This window comes from Chlamydotis macqueenii, chromosome 26 (genome assembly GCF_036417535.1).
Source record: "Chlamydotis macqueenii isolate bChlMac1 chromosome 26, bChlMac1.mat, whole genome shotgun sequence".
In the NCBI taxonomy this organism is placed as follows: Eukaryota; Metazoa; Chordata; class Aves; order Otidiformes; family Otididae; genus Chlamydotis; species Chlamydotis macqueenii.
The window spans coordinates 5,712,657-5,734,646 of NC_141581.1; the positions used below are offsets into that span (position 1 = coordinate 5,712,657).

The 21,990-nt window shown below is 60.0% G+C and overlaps 2 protein-coding genes across 6 annotated transcripts in view; both read right to left on the reverse strand.

The window, feature by feature from the left end:
• Window positions 1-6: 6 nt before the first annotated feature.
• Window positions 7-4,479, reverse strand: ISYNA1 (inositol-3-phosphate synthase 1). Its single transcript, XM_086767267.1, is given in 12 exon segments — window positions 7-243; window positions 1,659-1,693; window positions 1,695-1,877; window positions 1,966-2,079; window positions 2,154-2,318; window positions 2,402-2,617; window positions 2,697-2,846; window positions 2,932-3,125; window positions 3,206-3,335; window positions 3,518-3,679; window positions 3,759-3,883; window positions 4,356-4,479. Coding segments are annotated over 11 exon segments (1,680 nt in total). The 5' UTR covers window positions 3,873-3,883; window positions 4,356-4,479; the 3' UTR covers window positions 7-26.
• A 5,362-nt stretch (window positions 4,480-9,841) lies between these two features.
• Window positions 9,842-21,990, reverse strand: part of ELL (elongation factor for RNA polymerase II) — a 53,361-nt gene continuing 41,212 nt past the window's right edge. For 2 of the 5 annotated variants that reach the window (XM_086767696.1, XM_086767694.1), the window contains 5 exons: window positions 18,569-19,064; window positions 15,692-15,758; window positions 13,579-13,750; window positions 12,622-12,666; window positions 10,978-11,597 (listed from right to left, as the gene is read on the reverse strand). In XM_086767696.1, the coding sequence (XP_086623822.1) occupies window positions 11,493-11,597; window positions 12,622-12,666; window positions 13,579-13,750; window positions 15,692-15,758; window positions 18,569-19,064 (885 nt within the window). In that variant the 3' untranslated portion in view covers window positions 10,978-11,492. Of the gene's footprint in view, window positions 10,078-10,977; window positions 11,598-12,621; window positions 12,667-13,578; window positions 13,751-15,691; window positions 15,759-18,568; window positions 19,065-21,990 lie in introns of those variants that run through there. The other 3 variants (XM_086767695.1, XM_086767699.1, XM_086767698.1) reach the window with 3 other exon arrangements.

Here is a 21,990-nt window from a genome sequence, read left to right on the forward strand (position 1 = left end):
TAGGAAATACAAAAAGGCGCCGGCCGTTAGTCGGCCCCGTCGACGTGCAGGGGGGCGCGGGGGGGTCCCGGGCGGGGGGCGCCGGCGCAGGGGTGCCCGTTCAGCTGGGCGGCCGCCGGTGCCTTTTTGGGGGCCAGGGGGCAGGCGGCCCCCCCGGGGCAGGCGCGTTTGGGGCTGGGCAGTGGCCGCTGCATCTTGTGCTCCAGCAGCATGTGGTTCTGGGGGGGCAGCCCCAGGCAGGCCCTGGGGGGAGAGGGGGGGTCGGCGTGGGCACCCCGCTCCTCGAGACGGGGGGGGGGGGCGATGGAACCGGGCACCCTGCCTGCCAGGAGCCAGCGCTGCGCGGTCACAGCGCACTGGGACCCACTGGGAAGCGCCTGCATTGCGTGCTGGGACCCCCAGGACCCCCCGCATTGGGCACTGGGACCCACTGGGAACCCCCCACATTGGGCGCTGGGACCCACTGGGAACCCCCCGCATTAAGTGCTGGGACCCCCAGGAACCCCCGCATTGGGCACTGGGACCCACTGGGAACCCCCCACGTTGGACACTGGGACCCACTGGTGTCGAGCCCCCCGCGTTGGGCACTGGGACCCACTGGGAACCCCCTACATTGGGCGCTGGGACCTACTGGGAACCCCCCACGTTGGGCACTGGGACCCCCTGGGAATCCCCCACGTTGGGCACTGGGACCCACTGGGAACCCCCCGTATTGGGCACTGGGACCTACTGGGAACGCCCCACATTGGGCACTGGGACCCCCTGGTGTCGAGCCCCCCATGTTGGGCACTGGGATCCACTGAAATCCCCCACATTGGGTGCTGGGACCCACTGGGAACCCCCGACATTAAGTGCTGGGACCCCCAGGAACTCCCCATGTTGGGTACTGGGACCCCTAGGAACCCCCACGTTGGGCACTGGGACCCACTGGTGTCAAGCCCCTCACGTTGGGTGCTGGGACCCACTGGTGTTGAGCCCCCACATTGGGCACTGGGACCCACTGGGAACCCCCCGCATTAAGTGCTGGGACTCCCAGGAACCCCCCACGTTGGGCACTGGGACCCACTGGGAACCCCCCACGTTGGGCGCTGGGACCCACTGGGAAAGCCCCCGCGTTGGGCACTGGGACCCACTGGTGTCAAGTCCCCCATGTTGGGTGCTGGAACACCCAGGAAACCCCCACATTGGGTGCTGGGACCCCCAGGAAACCCCGCATTGGGCACTGGGACCCACTGGGAACCCCCGCATTGGGCGCTGGGACCCACTGGTGTCAAGCCCCCCATGTTGGTCACTGGGACCCACTGGGAACCCCCCGCATTAAGTGCTGGGACCCCCAGGAATCCCCCACGTTGGGCACTGGGACCCCCTGGGAACCCCCACGTTGGGCACTGGGACCCACTGGTGTCGAGCCCCCCGCGTTGGGCACTGGGACCCACTGGGCACTGGGCACCCCGGGCGTTGGGTACCAGGGTCCATGGGTGTCGGACACCCCCGGTGCTGGGACCCGCTCCCCTCGGCACTGGGAAGCGGAGACCCCCCTGCACTGGGACCTCTTGGTGCTGGGCATCACCGGGACCCCCCAGCGCTGAGCACCCCGGGCACCGCGGGGGCGGGGGGGGCCAAGGGGGGCCAGCCCGGAGCGCGGGGACCCCCGGTACCTCAGGATGTTCTCGATGCAGCTGCGCTGGCGGAAAGAGCGCGTTGACGACGGGGGTGCCGTCGGGGACCAGCGGGGCCTTGCAGAGGAAGGCGACGATGGAGAGGACGCTGTGGAAGCCCTGGAATTCGGGGTCGGCCTCGGTGCAGAAGGTGACGCGCTGGCACAGCTCCGTGAGGATGGCCAGGTCCAGGATGATGGGGCTGGCCAGCAGCGAGTCCTGCGGGGCCGAGGTGAGGGGGGCGGTGAGGCACCCCCCCGGGGACGTGCCGCCCGCCGCGGACACCCCGGTCCCCCCACCGACGCACCTCGCAGGTGTTGTGGATGACGATGGTGTTGGTGCCGCCCATCATGATCTCCGACGTGTACTCGTCCAGCGCGCGCTTGCTGTCCCCCACGTAGGGCACGTACTTGATCACCACCTGCGCAGCCACGTCCCCGTCACCTCCCCGTCATCTCACACGTGTCCTTCCCCCCCTCCACCCCCTCAACTCACGCAGTGGTCGGGTTTGTCCTGGGGTCCGTAGAGGACGGGGTTGGCTTGGACCGTGTCGTCCACCACGTTGCTCTTGGAGATCTCCTTGGAGCGAAACTGCTGCGGGGCCGAGAGGTTCTTCCCGTCGTTGTTCCCCAGGTGGTTGTAGCTCACGATGGACTTGGTCTGGGCAGGGGGGGGCGCGGGCAGGTCACCCCCCGGTCACAGGCGGGTCCCCTCCCTGGGCTGCCCTGTCCCCGCGGCGGTACCTTGAGTCCAGCGCCCACCAAGAAGTCCACCAGCACTGACTTCAGCTTGGTCTGACCCGACTTGAAGTCGTCGCCGCAGATGAAGACGCGGCGCTGGGCGGCCAGCTCCACCGCCCCCGGCACGAAGGTGTTCTGGGGGGAGCCGTTGATGTAGGCGCAGCCCTCCAGGATGCTGGCCACCGCGAAGAGCGTGGACGGGGACACCTCCAGCCCTCGCTGCGGGGACAGACGGGGCCGGCTCAGCGCTAGCAGGGCGGTGTCGTCGCCCCCTCGGTCCCCTCCCGTGTCCCCTGACCTCGATGGCCCGCAGCAGGTTGTCGGCGGTGTCGTTGAGCCCCGGCACGACATCGCAGAAGCGCTCCGTGTTGGCCGTCCAGAGGACGATGACTTTGTCCACCCCGCTGGTCTCCTTGAAGTCCCGGATGTCCCTGCGGATCTGCTCCACCTGGGATGCCATCGAGGGGGACGCGTCGGCGCGGTGGCTCCCCTCCCAGCCTCTATCCCCCTCCCTGCCGCCGCCCCGCCAGGACCTGCTCAGCCATGGTCCCGCGGAGGACGTTGTCTGCCCGCTCCTCCTGGTTGGCGGCGATGAACTCGGGGATGTAGATGGAAGGTCGGGGTTTCATCTTCTCCATGTGGGGCCAGAGCTGCTCCTGCAGCGGCCAGTCCAGCACCTCCGCCCGCCGCATGGCCTCCGCCAGGTTCAGCGAGGAGATGTCCCAGCCTGGGGGGCACAAGGGGCAACCCAACCGCTCAGGGTTCCCCCCTCGCCATTGCGGGGTCCCCCCTCCACGTCCCACCTACCGTCAAAGACGATGTCGTTGGGGTGCACCATGGGCAGCAGGTCCCGGAACGGCACGTAGACGTCGCCGGCGGGGCCGCTGCCCAGGCAGACGGTGGAGGCTTGGAGCAGGGAGCCGTAGTAGTTGGCTTTCTGGGACGAAGAACACGAGGATGAGCCACTGGCGAGGGGCGGGGGGGTCCCCAGCACCCCAAATTGGGGGAAAAGGGCTGTGAACCACCTCTGCGGAGGCAGGGAGGAGAGCGGGGTGCAGGGCCCAGGCGGAGAGGGGAGCGGCTGTGTCCTCATCCCCGTCATGATCAGGGGACACCCACCTTGCGCCCTGTCTTGGTCATCCAGGACAAGCCCAGCCTGTTGGCCAGCACGGCCGCCGTCACCGTGGTCCCGTTGTTGCCCCCCCAGCCCACCAGCATCACCCCCAGGCGGGGGACCTGCCGCCCCGTCCGGAAGGTGAAGCGGGTGGAGCACGGCCGCACCTGCGGGACGGAGCCGGGGGACGCGTGAGGGCCGCGCGGAGCCGGGGCGCGCGCCCCCCGCGCCAGCCCCCCGTCCCACCTTGGTGACGCCGTTCTCCCTGCAGACGTGCACGGTGCTGTACGTGTACTTGGCCTCGATGAAGTCCTTGCTGTACGTCACGTCGGGGCTCTCCACCAGGAACGGCTCGGCCATTGTTCCCGCAGCTGGAATTGGAGGAAATGGGTGTCAGCCCCGCAGGCCTGGCACGCCGGGCCCCCCCGCGGGTCCCCTCCGGTCCCCCCGCCCTGCCCGGACACGGCTCCGCCACCGCTCCCTGCCCGCCCGTGGGCCCCCTGCCCCACGGCAGCGCTGGGGCTGCCACGGCCGCCCCTTCCCCCGGGCCGGCCCCCCCGGACCCCCCAAGAAGCCGGGAGGGGGGTGCCAGCCGCGGCCCCTCGCGGGGGGCACAGAGGGGCACAGGGGGTCTCCCCGGGGACACGGGGACCGGGCTGGCCCTGCACCCCGGGGTGGCAGAGGGGACGTGGGGACAGGGGCTGTCCCCGCTCCCGGGGGTCCCGGGATGACCCTGCCGCCTCGGCGTGGCCGGTGCCACGGGGGGGCCACGGGGGGGGGGGCCACCTCCGCGGCCCGGGACCGGATCCCTCCCCGGGCGGCCCCCGCCCTCCCCGCGGGCACTCACCGGGCCGGGCCGGGCGCGCTGGAGGTGCCGGTGCCGGTGCCGGTGCCGTCCCGCGGGGACGATGCGATCGCGGCTGCGGCCGCCCCGGCTCCGGCCGCTTAATCGGCTCCCAGGACCCGCCCCCCCCTGCCGGCCCCGCCCCCCGCCCCCCGCGGACCCCCCCGCACGTGCCCCCCGGCCCCCCCAGCACCCCCCCCCGCCAGCCCCGCAGCAGGTGCGGGCCGGCCCCGGGCCCACTCTCACCGGGGGGGGGGCGGCGGGGAGCGGCCGCTGACCCGGGAAGGGGAAGTGGCGCCGGGGCCGGGGGGGTCCCGCCGCTGCCTTCCGGGCACCGACCGCCCCGGGCCCGGGCTTCCCGCGGGCACCGTCCCGCACCGGCACCCGTGTCCTGCAGCCCCCGGCACCCCGCAGCCCCCCCCGTGGGCACCCCGGAGCCCCTGGCACCCCGTGGCCCCTGGCATGGGCACCCCAGAGCCCCTGGCATGGGCACCCCAAAGGCCGCAGCACTGGCATCCTCGTAGCCCCCCCATGGGCACCCCAGAGCCCCTGGCACCGGCACCCCGCAGCCCCCACCACGGGCACCCCAGAGCCCCTGCCACCAGCCCCCCTGCAACCCCCCAGCACAGCCCCCGTCCCGGGCAGCGGCAACGCCGGGGGGCAGCCAGGGTCGCGCCCCACACGTCGGCCATGGGAGCGTGGTTGGGTGCCCGAGGGTCGCTCCCGGCCGCCGCGGAGAAAAGGGCAGCGCGGCAGCGAGGGGCCGCGGCTGGCACCCCGCTCCGCAGCCCCCGGGGTCCCGGCTGCCTTTCAATGGCCAGGCCTCGCTTCCAAAGCCCCGGAGCAGGAGCAACGCCCGGGCGGGCCCCGGCCCCTTCCCCACCCTCGCTCCCCGCAGACACGGCGAGGACAACGCCGCTCCCGCCACCCACCCGCCCGCCCGCGGCCCTGGCTCCGTGGGGGGACACTGGCACGGCCACCCGCCCTCCCGGCACCGAGCGGGACGGGACCCACGGGGCCGAAGCCGGGGGGCACCTGGCCGGGAGCGGGGCGGCTGCGGCGGCGGAGGGGCCGCGGTGCTGGGGGGCCGCGTCCGGCCCCTCGGCCGTGGAGGAACAATGATCCCTTGGTGCCGGGCTGGAGGACAAAACGAGCCCCGCGCTGGAATGCCAGTGCCTCAGCAAATTATTGAAACAAAAATAACATTTCTTTGTACAATAATCCTGGGGCGGGGAGGGTCCGGGCAGCGCTGCCAGGGGCCCAGAACTGGTATTTTTCCACTGCTTTCCTTTTTTTTTTATTTTTTTTTTTCTTTTCCCTTCTTTGCCCCCCTCCCAGAACTCCCACCATTGTTCCTTCCCCCACTCCCTTCCCACTCCTCCCACGCTCGGCACCGCATGAGCGGGGCTCCCTTGTTTCCCCCGCTCAACCCGAACGCGTCCATGGGCCGGGAGCCCGGGCCGGCCGCCCAGCGCCTCCGCTCCCCAGCTGCCGGGGGGCTGGCGAGGGGCCAGGCGAGCCGCGCAGCCATAGCGACCGGCCCGCTCCCCCAGCAATGGTGCCCACCCCTCCCTTTTCCAGCCAGACCCCCCCCCCAACCGTCCCTGGGGACGGGCGTCCGGGCCACGAACCCCCCCGCAAGCCCCCCGTTGCGGGAGCTGGGGCGGCAGGAACCCCCGCACTGGTTCACTGGAAGCAGGTTCAGGGCCCGATTCTGCACCGGCCGAGGTGCTCGGTGCGCCGGGAAGGGCTCAGCCAGGGGGGGGACGCGGACTGGAGCCCCCCTGCAGCCGAGACCAACCTAAGCAGCCCCAGATTTCGGCGTTCCGGCCCCGGCACTCCCTGGCCACGGTTGGGTTTTCCCCTCCTGGTGTGAAACAATCCCCAGGCCGGAGCCCTTCGCTATCCCCGTGCCAGCTGCCGGCAGCTCCTCGCCCTCTCGTCCCGCTCGCCGCGCTGCGCGCCCAAGGACGGACCCACGCGCGGACAGGGACGGACACGGCCAGAGCCGCCATGCGGGGCGGCCACGTTCGGCGGCGGAGTCGCAGCAGCCACTCCGGGACCGGGTCAAGGGCAAATTATTCTAACGAGCTTCCTCCTGCAAACGAGCCACGAGCAAAAGGCGCACGGGAAAAAACCCAGGGCGCTCGTGCCGCCTTTCAAGCATCCCTCGAAGCCGAGCGGGGCGGCCAGCACGCCGCGGGGTGGAATTTGCCTTCCCATGCGCGTGTCACCCTCGTTGCAGGGCGGCTCGTGCCTGGCGGGGCGCAGGGTGACCCCTTTCCGGGGTGCAAACTGAATTACCAGAGCCCAGGGCTCCTGGGCCCGCACGGGGGGCTCGGCTTCGGCGCGCGGCGGGGGACGGACGCACGGACGCGGCCCGAAATAGCTGCTGCTCCTCGTCCCCGGGGAGGCTGGCAGCCGGGCTCCCGGCGGGGCGCAGATAAGGAGGCAGCGGCAGGAGCCAGGCTGGCTCTGGCACGGCGGACGCAGCCAGTAAATTTCCACTGGGGCAGCTCTGAGTTAATGAGCTGGAGCGGGAGCTGCCGGCGGTTGAGAGGAATTCCCCAGGAAAGCTGGGATAGGAACCCTTGGTGGGCGAGCGTCTCCGTGCGCGTCCCACGTGGGTCCCGGGGTGACGGGGCCCTGGCCTTTCGTCAGGTGAACGCCCCGGGGCAGCGCCAAGGGGCGCAGCTCACCCAAGGGAGGCATTGCAGTCGGCAAAACGGGGGCCCAGGGCGCGTAGCTCGGCTCAGAGGTGGCACCTGAAACTAAAAACCTGACAAGTGGGGGATTTGGGACAGCATCGGCTCACCCAAGGCCACACGGGAGCAAACCCCGGCCGGCCGTGGGCGCATCGCCTCCGCGCGCGGCTGCTCGTGCTGCGGTGTTGGCTCCGAGGCCGATGCCGGTGAGCCAGGCCTGCGCAGAGCCCTCTCTGCTCCCCTCACCTTTAAAAAAAAGCCAGGGCAGCTGCAGGACATCACCTGACGGCGGGATTATTTTCACCTTCTCCACATTTTGCTGTTCTGGAGGCAGAATCCCGCACTAAGGGCTCGTTCCGCACGCGGGAGGACCAAGCAGCACCGACCGCCAGCGCGCGCGGTCTCCAGAGCAGAGAACCCGCGCCTGTCGCCCGCCGGGAGAGGAGAGGACCCAGCGCAGGCAGCACAGCAGCCACTGCAGGGAAGCAGAAGCTGCTCAGAGGCCGTGACGCTCCGCAGCGGTTACCGGAGCGCGTTCATCCGGTTTTATTTCGCCTGCTCCAGCCGCAGCGAGCAGCAGACGCAGGGATGCTGCAGAAGCCAGGACGAGCGGCAGCAGCAGCACGGTCCCAGTTCGATGCGGGCGCTGTTTGTACCCTGAGCTCTGGGCGATGATTCAGAGCCGGGGGCGGAGGTGGCAGCTCCAGCAGCGCGGACGGGCAGCGCCTGTGCCAGGCTCGCCCTCGCCTCCCTGCTCCGGTGGCACCGACGTCCCAGCTCCGCGTCCCCGCGGACGTGACTCACTCCCCGCGTGAGCTCAGACGTCAAACCCAGCTCGGCTCGCCGCGAGCAGCAGCCCCTCCGCAGATGTGGAACGGCGGAAGGGGAGGCACCGGCACCGGGTCCGGACCCTCGCCGGGAGATGCGGGGTCAGAAGGAGCCGCCATCGCCTAGGAAGCTCCAGCCCCGTGGATCCCGCGGGAAGGAGCGAGGCCCTCGCTTGCCCACTCCTGCCCAGCTCCCAGCGCTCCCGCTGCCCCCGCACCTCCAGGCTGCTGTGCCCCGTGCTCCGAGGACTCCCCTCCAAAAACCGGGGCGCTGGAGCGGGAAGAGCCCTCGGTCCCGTCGCCCGCTGAAAAGAACCACACCACCTTAGCGTGGGCTCGTTTTCCAATACGGTGAATTTATTATATGTTGCAAAATCAGCATTCAGCTTTTTAGTGTACAAAAAAGACACCAGCTCTTCAGAAAAGATTAGGAAAGCTGAAGACTACGCCGCCTTGAACTCGTAACGTTTTGGCAAAGTGAAAAGCTCTTCTGTAAACTCCAACTCCATGGCTCAATATAGTTTTATCCACAGTACAATATTACAAAGTAAAACACAGTCTCAATAAGTTAAGATCATACTTAATCACCTAGAACTGGTTTCTATTAACCCAAAAAGCACAAAATTTGCCTAGCTTCATAATCTCTAAAAACAAAACAAAAAAAAAAAAAAGAAAGAAAACCCCCCAAACAAGGCCGGCTCGACTACAATTCTTTACCACGGTCCAAAGGAAAGTGAAGCAGGAGGTCGGTGAATGCTAGTTGGGTCTCACAGTTTGGATATTCATTAAATATTTTCCGGTTTTATATTCAAATTTTAGAAGTTCCAGAATATACATGTAAATGTACACAATACATCTTCGTATACAACTCTCTTTGCAAAAATATCTTATAGCAGATGTATAAAGATCGAGATCCCTCTCTTTCCCCCGCCCTCCCCAAAGCAACAAAAAAACCCCGCTCAAAACACGAAGGGTCACAAGTTTCATGGAAGAATTTACCCATCCGGGGTCTGCAGCTGCCGCCCCTTCTCCCGCCCGGGCCCCGGGCGCCGCAGCCGGGGACGAGGTCCCCCACGCCCCGTGGCGCGGGCGGGCGCTGGCAATTCGGCCTCGCCCCCGACACCACCGACACTCGTCACGGGCGGCGGGCGCGGGTTCGGCACCCATCGGTGACGAATCTCCCAGCGCCTCTGAGGAAGCGCGGCGTCCCGGTTCCCCCAGGCAGCCCAGGGCCCCGGCCGGGATCCCTGCGGCCGCGGTGAAACCCACCCGTGTCCACCCGCCGGGAGGGTTGCTGGAAGCGCAGCTCGGCGAGGCCCGAGCTCGGACGCTCCCACTGCCACCGCTTCAGAAATGCGCGCAGCGGCTGGGTGCAAGAGCCCAGCAAGCGGGAGGACAAAGTTTTCCGGACAAAAGCTCCTCGCCTGGAACTCGGGTGGATTTTCCAGCCTTCCCTGGCGAGCAGAAGCACCGGAGGCAGGCAGCGCTGCACGAACGGGTGCGCCCGCGAGAGACGCGGCTCCCTAACCTCCAGTGGCCGCGTTATCCGGAGAGGAAGAGCTGGGACGGACACGCTCCCCGAGCCGCTCCTCGGGACGCCCCTAGCAGGGCTCTCCGGGGTCCTCGCCCCACGGACCGCCGCGCTCCGCGGACATCACCTCTTCCCCCCTCTCCTTCGCTGCGTCGCTTCTGCGGCAGGGTGGGCTTTGCAGACGAGCAGAAAGCCGAGGCTGTCCGGTGGCAGTCCATGCGCCGCGGCCGAGGGGCACCGGGCCGGCAGCGCGCAGCTCGGCCGCGTCCCTTCAGCCGTAGGCTGCTGGTGGGAGAAGGGGATGGCAGAGTCCTGGTGAGCGCTGGGCGCAGGGAGGAACTCGGAACATTGCAAGTGACAGAGCAAAGCGGTGGCCCTGGCCGGACAACGCAGCAGAACCCAGCTAGCCAGAAAAGAATATATTTTTTTTTTCTTCTTTTTTTTTTTAATACAGCAGATGGACCCACTTTTTTTTTTTTTGGTGGAAAAAATTAAAATACTCCTTGTGTATGAACTGTTTCCCTCCTTAACTCTGCCATTCCGCTCCTTCAAAGGGTGAAAGACTCTTCAGTGCAACCTCCAAGGGAAGGAGACGCCACGGGAAAGCAATCCTTTACTTGGGGATAAACGGAAGCGGGAAGAAGTCAAACCACACAGGCTGGCAGGATTAAAAGGGGAGAGGGGAGAGAAAGAAACAGCAGAGTTAAAGGACACCTTTGTGCTTTCTGGCGTGTTTCTCACACCCTGGCCATACTCTGGAAATGTTCCCTTCAAGTCCAAAAAAAAAAAAAAAAAAATCCAAGCAGAAAGCCGGCACGGTGGAGCTGGCTCGATAAAGCGCGGCAGTGGAAGTGACCCGCATGGGAAAACGCCACCTCGCTTCTCTCACGCTCGGCGCCTGTTCCGGGAGTGGCTTGCTGCTGCTGCTGCTTTGGAGATAACACAAAAAGCAGGCGAAGGCAGCACGGCATCCCCGCCCCCTCCCCTCCTCTCTCCGGGGCAGGTAATAAATAAAATAACTCCTCGGGGCAAGCGGCCGGCAGCCCGGGGAACACCGCGGGTCTGGGACAGCGAGGGCCTGAAACACTGGGCCTAAGAGGAAAAGGGAGGCACAGGTTTAGAAAAAGATGCTTTTTTTTTTTTTAAAATACAAAAATAGACCATAGTCTCGTTAGCAATTAATAAAATTGGCTGCCTTGCTATAAAATTAGAAAAGTCAGTGACAGGCAGGTCTCACTCTCCCCAGCGCTGCGACGGGAGGGTTCACGCGGGCAGACTGGACCGCGCACGCTGGAGAGGCCACTGCCGTGTTTATGCCCGCTGCTTCCAACTGCACAAGCGGACTGGGAAAAGAACTGGGGCTTCTGTGGTGGTTTTTTGTTTGTTTGGGTTTTTTTGTGTTTCTTTTCTCCTTTTTTTTCCTCCTCCCATGAAGGATCCAGCTCCGCACTGCCCAAGGCAGTGGGTGCAGGCCCCCGGGCTGATCCCCTCCTCCTGACACAACCACCTGAGGGAGCACGCACCGGAGATGACAAAAGCAGGACCAAACAACGAGAGCTCGGGGTACGTGGTGTATTTAACGCGGTGCCGGGGAGCAGACAGCTTGCATACGAACAGTGGCAGGTGCCAGAGAAGGAGGTAACCTAGCAGCATTCCAGTTCCTCACCATTTGAAGGACAATTTGCAACCCAGCGGACCTGGGCCAGGGGTAATTACACTTCATGCCAAACTTTAATCCATGAAAACTACCGATTCTCAACCTTTGGGAGCTTCGTTCACTTTAGGCAAGTTTTCCCTTAAGTGTCAAAACGCTGGCTTCAAATAAGCGGATTTTTTTTCATTTGTTACATTCCGACATTCAGAGAGGCTACGACTCGAGAGGAGCGTGCCGGGCGCCGCGCTCGCGACCCGGCTCGGATGCGGGCACGACAGATTCGGCATCGTAAGTAATCCCCAAGTTCTTCCACCGCGAGGAATTAATGCTTGTCTCTGAAAGGAATCTAGCTGTATAAAAGGGAACGTAACGTCCAGGTGACTTTTTGTTTTGCCCTACCCAGTCCGGAGCAGCGCCAGCTAGAACTGCTGTTGGTCATACTCTGCTATCAGTTTTTTAATATGAGCCAGTTTGTTGTGGAGGTATTCGCAGCGGTTCTTCTCTTGGCTGTAATTGGGGTTCGTCTGTAAAGAAAAAGGAAAAAAAATCTTTCGGAAGGCAATTCTTCAGGACTCGGCAACGCCTACGCTGAACCTAGAGGAGGCTGCCGCACCTCGGAGCGTGAGTACACCACCAAGGAACAAAGCTCTCGGAGCTGGAGGAGTGGACGCCCTCTCTGGTTCAAAATCCCTGGTCACCAACTCCCAGCCCCAGGAGGGTGTGACAGGGAAAGGAGCGGTGTGACAGGGAAAGGAGCGGTGTGACAGGGAAAGGAGCGCACCCGGAGCGAGGCTCAGCCCAACGCGCAGCAGCTGGCCGCTCGCGTTGGCTTCCAGCAGGCACCACCTGCCCTTCGCCCCACCTCAGCGGGGAACCCTGCAAGCCCGGGAGCTTTAAAACAAAGATGAACTTGCAACACGCAGGGAATCTCTTCCAAAAGCTCCCAAATCCCTCAGGGACAGCAGGGCTGAGGGCCATACTTGTAGATTTAAAACCAAAGCCACCCCGGTGTACGGACGCCCAGCCTGCCTCGGCATTTCTACCTCATCCAGGCAAATATCAACCCCCCAGGCAGCAGCTGCTGCTTTACACACACACACACAGAGACGAAAAGCACCCTGCGTGCCCCGCGCACCGAAAAGCCCCGGGGGGGCCCAGGCAGCCAAGCGACTCGTACTGGGGACTGCGCTCCAACTACCCCAGCTACCAAACCCCGGGAGCGGGAGCATCCCGTTACCGCTCAGCCCGCGCATCCAAAACGCGGGCCGTCCTCTCCTCGGAGGGATAAAGGCACCAACTCAACGCATCTCCTTCCTGCGCTAGCACGCCACTAACACAGCCCAGCGCGGCCCAGGACCCAGGGAGCGGGCTCAGCTCCCCCCAGCCCTTCCCGATCCAGGAGGGATCACTTTTTGGACAAGCCTGAGCGGAACAGCGATCTGCCAGGAAGCCTCAGAGACCGGGTTTTGCACTTGGCAAGCGCCCAGCTCTTTCAATCACTAGGGGCACCACCCAAAGGCTTCTTTGTGGCTGACTATTTTTACTTACCTTTTTAATTTTCCGATATTCCTGTAAAATTTGATCATGGATGGTCTAAAAAGGAAAAGATAGCTTATTATTTTCCCAAGAGCCAACAGCCCTGCAGCCTACTGCAGTGGGCAAGCGTTTACCGATGGCTCGACGTACACGTTTCCTCCAAAACCTACTCCCTCCACAACTTCCCCGGGAGATCCGATGGCTACAGCCAGCCTCGCCGGCTCCATGACTATACTGGTGCTGACATCAGAAGCACTGGAAGGATCAGGTCCCACTCCCCAGCCACAAGAACTACCCGCAACAGGCACTCAGGCCGGCAGGATAACTGACATTCCCTCCACAGCTCCGACTAATTTTTCCCTGAGACAGAAAAATAATTCAGCGAGGAATCCCTGAATTTCTCAGAGAGGGGAAGGATGTCTGAGGGAGGCAACAGAGCTTTGTACAGTAGGTGCTCTGTAAAAATCTGTTTATTATACTCAGTGAGACTTACTTTCTCAAGACAATGAATAGTTAAAGCTCTTTTAAAATCAGCCTGACAGGCTGAGTAATGCGAGGTTATTAAGATCAAAGATCCCAGAGAACCAGATGACCCCGCGCTAACTCCCCTTCCAGCCCCGATATGCTACCACATGTGCGAATCCCAGCTTTCTGGCTGGGACACACTAATAGCTTCCAGCAGCTTTTGGCTGAAGACGCCAATTGTCTCACTGAGGCCTCGCCTTGTCAACAAGTACCGTGATGTGCGCTCCAGCCTGAAAGCGAAAGAGCGCAGGGCTGCTTTAAGAACAGGCTGCCGAGCCGTCAGCTCTGCGCGTGTTCCGCTTCCACCGGTTCTGGGCGCTGGGCAGTACCTTGCAGACACCCGTCCATCCCAAACAGCCCCACACACAGGGCGGCTGAAAAAACCAGCATCAGCACTGCTACTGGCAGAAGCAGCCTTCCCAAAGATGTATTTTCTGTTTCTACCTTATATTCTTCAGAGCCCTGCAAAAGTTGCTTCAGCTTGGCGTCTAACTGCGTAAACCGTCGAGTTATCCTCTCTATCCGGGCGTGCAAGTCTCTGTACTCGTTGTATTCCGCATTGAAGTCATTTTTGTAACTCTGACGCTGCTCCGACGAGGAAATGGCTGCGTATTTTCTGGAGGGAGAACAATTGAGTTAATGGGTTTAATAAGTCTTCTCTCCAGACAGCACGAACCCTGCAACGCCAAAACCAGGACGGTAAGTCTACCAGGCGGCTGCACTTGAAAACAAACAGTCTCTTACAATTTGCCCTACAGTAGCACGGAGGTAACCGTCAGGATTATTGCCGTGTCCTCTGCGTAAAACAACAGTGTTTGCTCCCAAAATGTCTTATCTACGGCAGATAAGGGGGAATTTGCAGGTACAGCAAAGCCTGGGAGCAGCAGAGGGTGTGGGAGGACACTCAGATAGCACTGCTACAGCTTTTCTAACTCCTGCTGTCCCGCAGAACACGGAGTTCTGCATCTGTGCCAGACCTTGGAACAGCAGGAATACGATGCTTCCAGCACCGAGAGCCTTTACTGGAACACAAAAAGCGTTCGGCAAAAGGCTCGCAGTGCGATTATGTGGCAAGCGCACAACGAGAAGCCATGTTGAACAGGCTGACTGTTACCTCTGCCTCCTGAAGATACGCCACGGGACCGAACACCGGGGCTCAGGTTTCACACAGGCACCTGCGAGGCTCTCTGAAAGTTACTCAGCTCAACAAAAAGCCACTAAACCTGGCACTTTGCGGAAAGCCGAGCAGCCAGTCCTCTCTGATGGCAACGTTCATCTTTTCGTAGGCGATGACTCCAATTCGCCACCTCGCCCTGCCTGCGGCAGTGCCAGCTCGGTGCACGAAGAGGCATGAGCTGACTGAGGCAGCAAACGAAGGGAAAACTTTCACTTCGTTAACGTAGGTGCACTCTAGCCTCCAAGAGTGGAGCCTTTGCTAGCGGTCAGCGTAAATAAGCATCTACGCAGGACACGCTGCTGCGAGGTAAGGATGCCGTCCTCGCCGGTGCGCAAACAGCACTGACAGCTCTCGTAATGCGAGGAGCCAGCGATCCAAACGGTCCGATCACACCAAAAGCTGAGAGGACAGACCGCGCGGGAGCTCCCAAACCTGACAGGATTTCTTTGAGACGGACTGAGCTGCAAGATCTCTCTACGGGAGGGATCAGCACATCTGTTGTACAAAAAAAAACCAGACCAACCCAGCCATTTGCACTCTTCTGAATGGCACTAGAAATGCCAACTCGAGCGGTTCGTACAGGCCAGCCAACCGCAGCCTGGTAAGCGTACAAGAACCTCCTGCAGTCACCTCCAGCGACTGCTCCTGCAGAGCCGAGCGATGCCGCCTACTCCTCCACCTCTTCCCTCTGCGCGATCGCGGCAGAGCCAAACCAGATCTGACAGCGTCAAAAACCCAGGCCGAGCCGCGCAGAGGGAACATCACCCACAGCCACGCTTCGTCGCTGTCACAGAGCTTTGTCTGTAACACGTTTGGCTTCATGCAGATTTCTGGCACAGGGATTTCTGTGCTTCAGCAGAAAGGATACCGTTTAATTAACCTCAAGGGGATCTGATTAAAAAGTCAAGAGGTGAAACGAGTCGCGTCCTAACCCGTGGGTTATAACCTCCCCACGCAGAACATTTCGCTGGTTTATGCAGACGATTTTGGCTCTCGACAGGGAAGAACTAGCCAACCTCTCACAATCCTTTCTCGCCCTGCCCTCCCTACCACTAAAGCAGATCAGTTCTCAAAGTTTCCAGCTGTAACACGGAAATGGTTCATCCTCTCAAAGCCCTTCAAGGCAGGCAACGTTTCCTGGAGCACTTTAGGAACCGGTTATAGGAAGATCACCTTGAACTCCGTGAGGAGGTAAGGAACGGAGCTGATACCAAGTTTTGCCTCAGGAACTATCTGCAAAGTGGGATTTACTTTTTTTTTTTTTAACCTGCTTTACAAAGTTCTATCAAGTAACACTAAAGCCCAACAGAAATCCCCAGCACGTTGCGAGTGCTTGAAACGTAACCCCAGCGCGACGAAGCAACTGAGAAATATACTTACAATAAATAATCTGGCATTTCTGAAGTTGATGTTGGTACACTAGAATTATTGCATGTTCCGTTTAAACCTGCAAAAACAAAAATTGTTTACAGACATTCTTCAACTTCAAAGCTCTTTGCAATTAAACTTCACAGTCATAAACTTATCTGCAATACACAGTTTATCACATTCTAAAGGATTTCTGTTCTGCTTTGACTGGACAAGGACAGAAGATCCACAGTACGGCGGGTGAGACGTCACGGCGTCTCCAGTACCTGTCAGCCACGCAATATCAACGTCAGCCAGCGCCAAACCCCTTCCTTTAACCGGTTTATAAACCCTGCCACAGGCAGGGACAGCACTGGTACCAACGCTGCTGAACTGCAAACGCTATTTACGAGTTCAGACGAGCGGAGCACCGAGCAAGGCGCACGTTTTGCCTCCTGATTTTACACCATCTGGATTCCCACTGGTAATTCTCTGCACTCCCGTGGGGCACAGCGGAGACGTGCGCGCGGCTTCTTCCTCGCGCAGCCCCACTGCCCTGCGGACGAACCAAAGCCTCTCTGTGCTATCAAGGTGAAGAAACGCGACTCAAGCACAGCCCAGCTAAGAACGTTTAGGAGTTTAAGCAAAGAGACCAGCGACCTCAGGAGGAACGGGATTCGGAAGACGAGCCTGAAGCAGAGCCCATCCCACACTGCATCACCGGTCCGGAGGAAGCCAGCAGGTGCAGCAGGTTTGAAAAGGGCTATTTCTCAAACCGTCCATTCTACGGAAAGCCCTCATCAGAAAGCAAATGCACCCACGAGAAGGCAACAAAGTAAGAGGCAAATGGAGAAGGCGGCAAAGGATTTAACTCGTCTGCTTTGTAAAAAAGCCTTTCTCCTTCCCAAGCCTGCTCCCTAGAGCCAGCAGTGCCCTGACCGCACGATTTCCACAGATGCGGAGGAAAGGTGTGTGTGAGCCTCACGACTCGCCTGTCCCCACACCCACCTGCGCTGCTTCACAGTTGTCACCCCAGACAAGCCGCAGGGAGCGCGGAATGCCGCGTGACACACGCAGGCACGGAAAAGCAATACACGAATTCCGTCTTTACGAAACCCGTTTTCCCCTGCGTTTCCACAGAGAGGCTTTCCTGAGCGGAACGGCGGGACGGCAGAAAAGCCACGCTGTGACGAACGCCCCAGCCTCAACGCCTGCTGCTGATGTTTGCAGGGAATTCTGCTCTGATCCTTACCTGGCCACCCGCCTGCAAGGCACAGATCGTGGGGGAGAACGGAAGGTTTCTTCTGCCCGTGAGTGCCACCTACTGACTGCTGAAAGGCCCCCAGAGGTCCCTCCACCGCCTCTGGAACAACCCTCCCGGGAGAAAGGGCTTCCCTGGAGTCCCTGGCCCGTGGGGGACGCGGGGAAGGCTGCCAGCCACGTCCCGCAGTCAGAAGGAGCGGGACCAGGCCCATGCTAGCTGCACGAAGGAAGAGATCCCGGTTCAGGCGCGAGCCTGCTGTGCGAAATCCGAGCGGCCACTGACCACATCCTGTTTACGATTGCTCCCAAGCCCAGCTCGGATTCGTTACCGCGCAGACATCAGCGGCGCGGCAGGAAAAAAACCCGACTCCAACTAATTAACAAAAAGCCAGTCGTTAAACTGTTTGCAAAGCAAAGCAGAGAAGGTGGTACAGGGTCAGCAACTCCACGAAGAAAGAATTCAGAGTATTTTGGTATTTATAAGAAATCCTGACAAAAACACACATCCAGAGAGAGAAGGTGTGCGCGTCTACCCACTGCCCTTCAAGACACAAAGCACACGGGGAAGAAAACCAACGTGTGCAGAAAAAAAACTAGGGCTGACACAACAGTTACGATCAGAGCAGAAGAGCGTGGTTGTGCAGTGCCACACAGCGACCGGGACCAAGGGTTGCCATAAACAACTCTACCTTTCCGGGAATCCAACAAATGAGGTTTTTGGGTTACTGTCCCTTCTGAGCCCAAACTGGACGACTTGCACGCGCCAAGCACGGAGAGGAACTTCGTGTCAGAAAGCAGGAACAGGGCAAAGGAAAATAAGATGGATTCAAAAAAGGAATTTCACAGCAGATCGGGACTGCAGCGTTCCCAGAGGCGGCAGGGAAGCCCCAGCACGCCGGGGAGCTGTAAGGAAGCCTGGCGAAAGAGCGGAGAACAGGCGAGCTGCAGGCACCCGCGAGGGAACGGTCCGGATTAGCCAACACGGGCTCTGCTCTAACTTCTAAGAGTAGGCAGAACTGGCTTCAGAACAGATGGAGAGCATTTCCACCGCCTCTCAAGGGGCAACGGATTCCCTGCTGCGTTAGCCCCGAAAAAAGCAACTCGGAGTAATGGTGGGACGCAACAAGGGAGCTGTCGGGCTGGAGCGGCTGGCGGTACGCCGCTCTAACAGCGTGTATCACAAGACTTATCTAGCATTTCTTTTGCACCCAGCATTAAAAGCTTTTGTGACTAACTTTTCATTACCCGGTTAAAAATCAATACGGGAGTCATCGCAACACCAAACACAAGGGGAAGAGCTGTAAGTAATCAAGCAGCGCTGCCTTTCCCAACAGATCTTGATGTCTGCCTTTCATCCCCGTGTTTTCATACGGCTTTTAATTTAACACGGAGAAACACGACACGGTTCGAGGCAGCTCCAGACAGACGGAAGGTTAAACAGGAAAAACCCGATATCCTCTTCTGAGAGGAAGCGCATTTGGTGATTCGTAGGCAGGGGCAGCCGTACGATTTCGTGAACCACAGAGGCTCTGCAAGCGGGCACGCGATCTCTTTCCTCAAACGGGTTTAGAGCAGCAACCACACGCAGGCGATACCAGTATTATCTCGGCACGAGCCGCGCAGAAGGACGCCTCGGACCGCACGTACCTGTCACCTGCTCCTGGGGAACACTAACTAACTCAGCGTTTTTTATTACTTCACAGTCCTGCTTCTCCTCTTTGCATTTCTCTTCATTTTTCTTCTCCTTTCTCTCCTTCTCCTTGTCTTTGTGCTTTTTGGATTTTTTCTTGGTTTTTACATACGAGCTGCAATTGTGCTTGCTCGTTTGGGGACAGTCTGTCGACAAAGGATGAGTCAGTCTGTCAGCCGTCTCCGTGTTCTCACAGTCTCTGCCGTTGTGAGTCAAGTCATTGCTGACGTCCGAAAGGGGATCGTGAGGCCTCGGCAGCTCCAGCACCGGGAGGCTGGAGCTGGAGCTCACCGACTCCGGCAGAGCCGGCGGCAGGGCAGGGGCAGGGGCATCCTTCCCGTTGGAGGAATTCAGCTTCCCGTTGAAAGTGGGCTGAGTTCTGTGAGCCAAATGGGAGATCCTGGGCTTTTTGTTGGCCAGGGGATCGATAAACTCCAGAGGCTGGGATCGTTTCTGGGGAGGAAAAAAGAAAAAAAAAAAACAAAACAAAACTCTTTAGGTCTAGAGGGCAGACTTGGATGCCGTTACCGCTAGGTGGTGGTGCAAGGCCGGAGAACAAGGGGACAGCCCCAGAAAGAGAGCTCTGCTACCAGGGGGAGCTGCCTCCAGCTCAGAGGCTGTCCCGGCACGGGCTCCAGGCCTGCCAGGTCCTGCCGAATCTGATCCATCCCAAACCGCTTCCTGACAATCCCGACAGCCGCTCTGGAGCCTGCGGCTCGGCAGGAGAGCTGCTAGAAACCCACCGTCACGTCAGCAGCTACTGATCTCCTGCGCAGATTCCTACAGAGGCCACGCGACCCAGCCTGCTCTCCGTGCCTCTCATTGCCAGTCCAACCCTTCAGGAGCAAACCCTGTCCTCCACCCTCCCCGAGCCAGCCACCCAGCAGAGGACGGCAGCAAGCACAAAACCATCCGTCCTTCCGGTCGCGGCGTGGCGTCGAGAGCACCTCAAAGTCCCTGCGAAGGAAAGACGTGCTCAGCGCTCGAGCAGGGAGGGATTCACAAGTTCTGCATTTTATTCCCGACCCATTTTACCAACTCTGCGGTCGACAACTTCACTCTCGCAATACCACTCCTTCCTCTTCTCAAGAAAGCGCCATTTCCCGGAAGAGGTGAGAAAGCGTTAACTGTTAGGTTCTCAGAATTTAAGGCAAAAGAAGAGAATCGCAGCAGTTTTAAAGGCCAGGTCACACAGGCCAACACGACCCGAATACTCTTACAGCGCAGAGCTCCCAGCTGTTCCCCGCCAGCCCCCCCGGACAGTGACAGGCAGGGCCTGGAGAAGGGAGCGCTGTGTGCCCCTACCGCCCAGCAAACCGTTGCCCACAGGCTACCAGGGAAGCTGCACCACGGACCAACCCGTCCATCAGCCGGCACGACGCAGAGCCGTGGCGCCTGCCCCAGCCAGAATCACCCTGGACGGCCATCAGCGCAGCGGTGTGCGCCTGCCCGCGGCATGGGGCTGCAGAAACCCTGAGGAAAGATTATTCAGTGCCCAGAGGAAAACAAGCAACAGTTCTGCTTATTTCTTTTGGATATTTTATCGTTTTCTTTATGTCTCAGGCAGGACTGCGACGTGTTTGCCAACGGAAATTTCGTTCCGCCACAGAAGCGCGACTGGATGCACGGCTGCCCGGTTCGCACTTTTCCCCCCCAGTTATTATTTCTCTCTGCCCATTCCGGGGTCTCCAGGACACTGCTGGGTGGCAGGAACCCTCCCCACCTGTGAGGTAATGGGGAAGAGGAGCTCTCATACCGCCAGAGAGCTCAAGGGGCAAGGACAGCATGTCTAACCGGCTCTGCAACATCACGGCAGCAGCGTCCACCTCCCGAAAGCAGGGGCCGCTCGCTCTGGCTGCAGGCCGCAGAACAAGCGACAGATCCAAGCCCTGCCGTCTTTGACTCAGCTTCCTCTAAAGCCAAATACCAGCTTCACCAACTTCACCTCTTTGGTGATGAGCTGCTATACGCGTGTGGCACCTGCTCTGCCACACTTCCTTACAATCACCAGACCAACCTTTCTCTTTGCCTTCATTCCACAACCAAACTTCCCCAAGATACCTGGCATTCCAGACTACCAAATCCCAGTCTTCTGCTGGGCCTGCAACCATCAGCAGGCATCCCTTCTCTAAACAGAAGCTACAGCTACAGAGTTTAAAAAAAAAAAAAAAAGTGATGGCTTACAATAAAGAGCCATCTGTGGTTTGCTGTCTGACACAGCCCACAGTAGAAGCGCTGCCGGAAACATCCATTCCGTGTTTGGTTGCCCCTGTTTCACTAACCTTTTCTAGATCCAAACCAATCAACCACCCAAAGTTTCGACTGGCTCATCTCAGGAGACCAGAAACACCCCCTGCAGACCCTTGCGTCTTTCAAAATCCATACAGCCAGACGATTTTTCAACCTACATTTTTTCAGAACTAGGTTAAGAAAAACACAAGACCAGCCTCTTAACAGCGCTGTGTCGTTCCAATCTAACTCTAAAGAAGGGGATTGTTCGTTATTCACCAGGAACATGCCCACAGCAGAGCAGGAGAGGATTTAGAATTAGCTACCTGGCAAATAAGTTGCACAGTTCTTGTTCTTAGCAGAGAACTGCCTCCCTCTCACTGCCAGAAAGCACATAATTTCTTTACCTGCTAATATTCTTTGCCACTAATCCTCAGCGCGTCTGTCCAGACAAGTAGGCATTACACATTCCACTGGCAGGAGGAGAATAAATACTCAACTTGTCTGGGCTGACCCACGGCGGAGAAGGGAAGCTGGTATTTCACAATGCGAGAGAGAAATGCCTGCGCTAAGAGATACCGAGAGGAGCGGGGACAGAATCTGTTCACAAGCAAATGCAGCTCCTTCGTAGCTCATTATCACGGAAAATCAGCGAAAATGGACTTTTCACAGCTCCACGCACCGGCATCTCAACAAACCAGAGAGCAGACCAACCTACCCCTGATCCGTCACAGCAATTAGGCTGCAAAAGGTCAAGGTTTTTAATAACTCAACCGTGTTTGGGAGCTACTTATTACTGCTTCGTCCCAGTCAATTATTAGCAATGAGTAAAACACAAGCTCACGCTCTCCCAGGAACTCCAAGAGGGATGTAGGCACTGTGAAAAAAACATAGCCCTTAAAACCGAACCGAAGACACGCTGTCACAGATCCTCCCCGCAGGCCGTCCCTGAACCACATCCAGAGGAGGAACAGCTGCTGAGGAAACCCAGAATTAGACTCAAACTTCATAAAACGGAAAAAACCCCACCGCCTCTCGACCCAGCAGCCTGCAGCAGCAGGTGATCACAGCGTGCAGTCAGGCCGAACGGCTCAGCCCGGACCTACACCCAGCCTGCAACTCCGCCGAAGCCCACCGCCGGCTCTGCGCT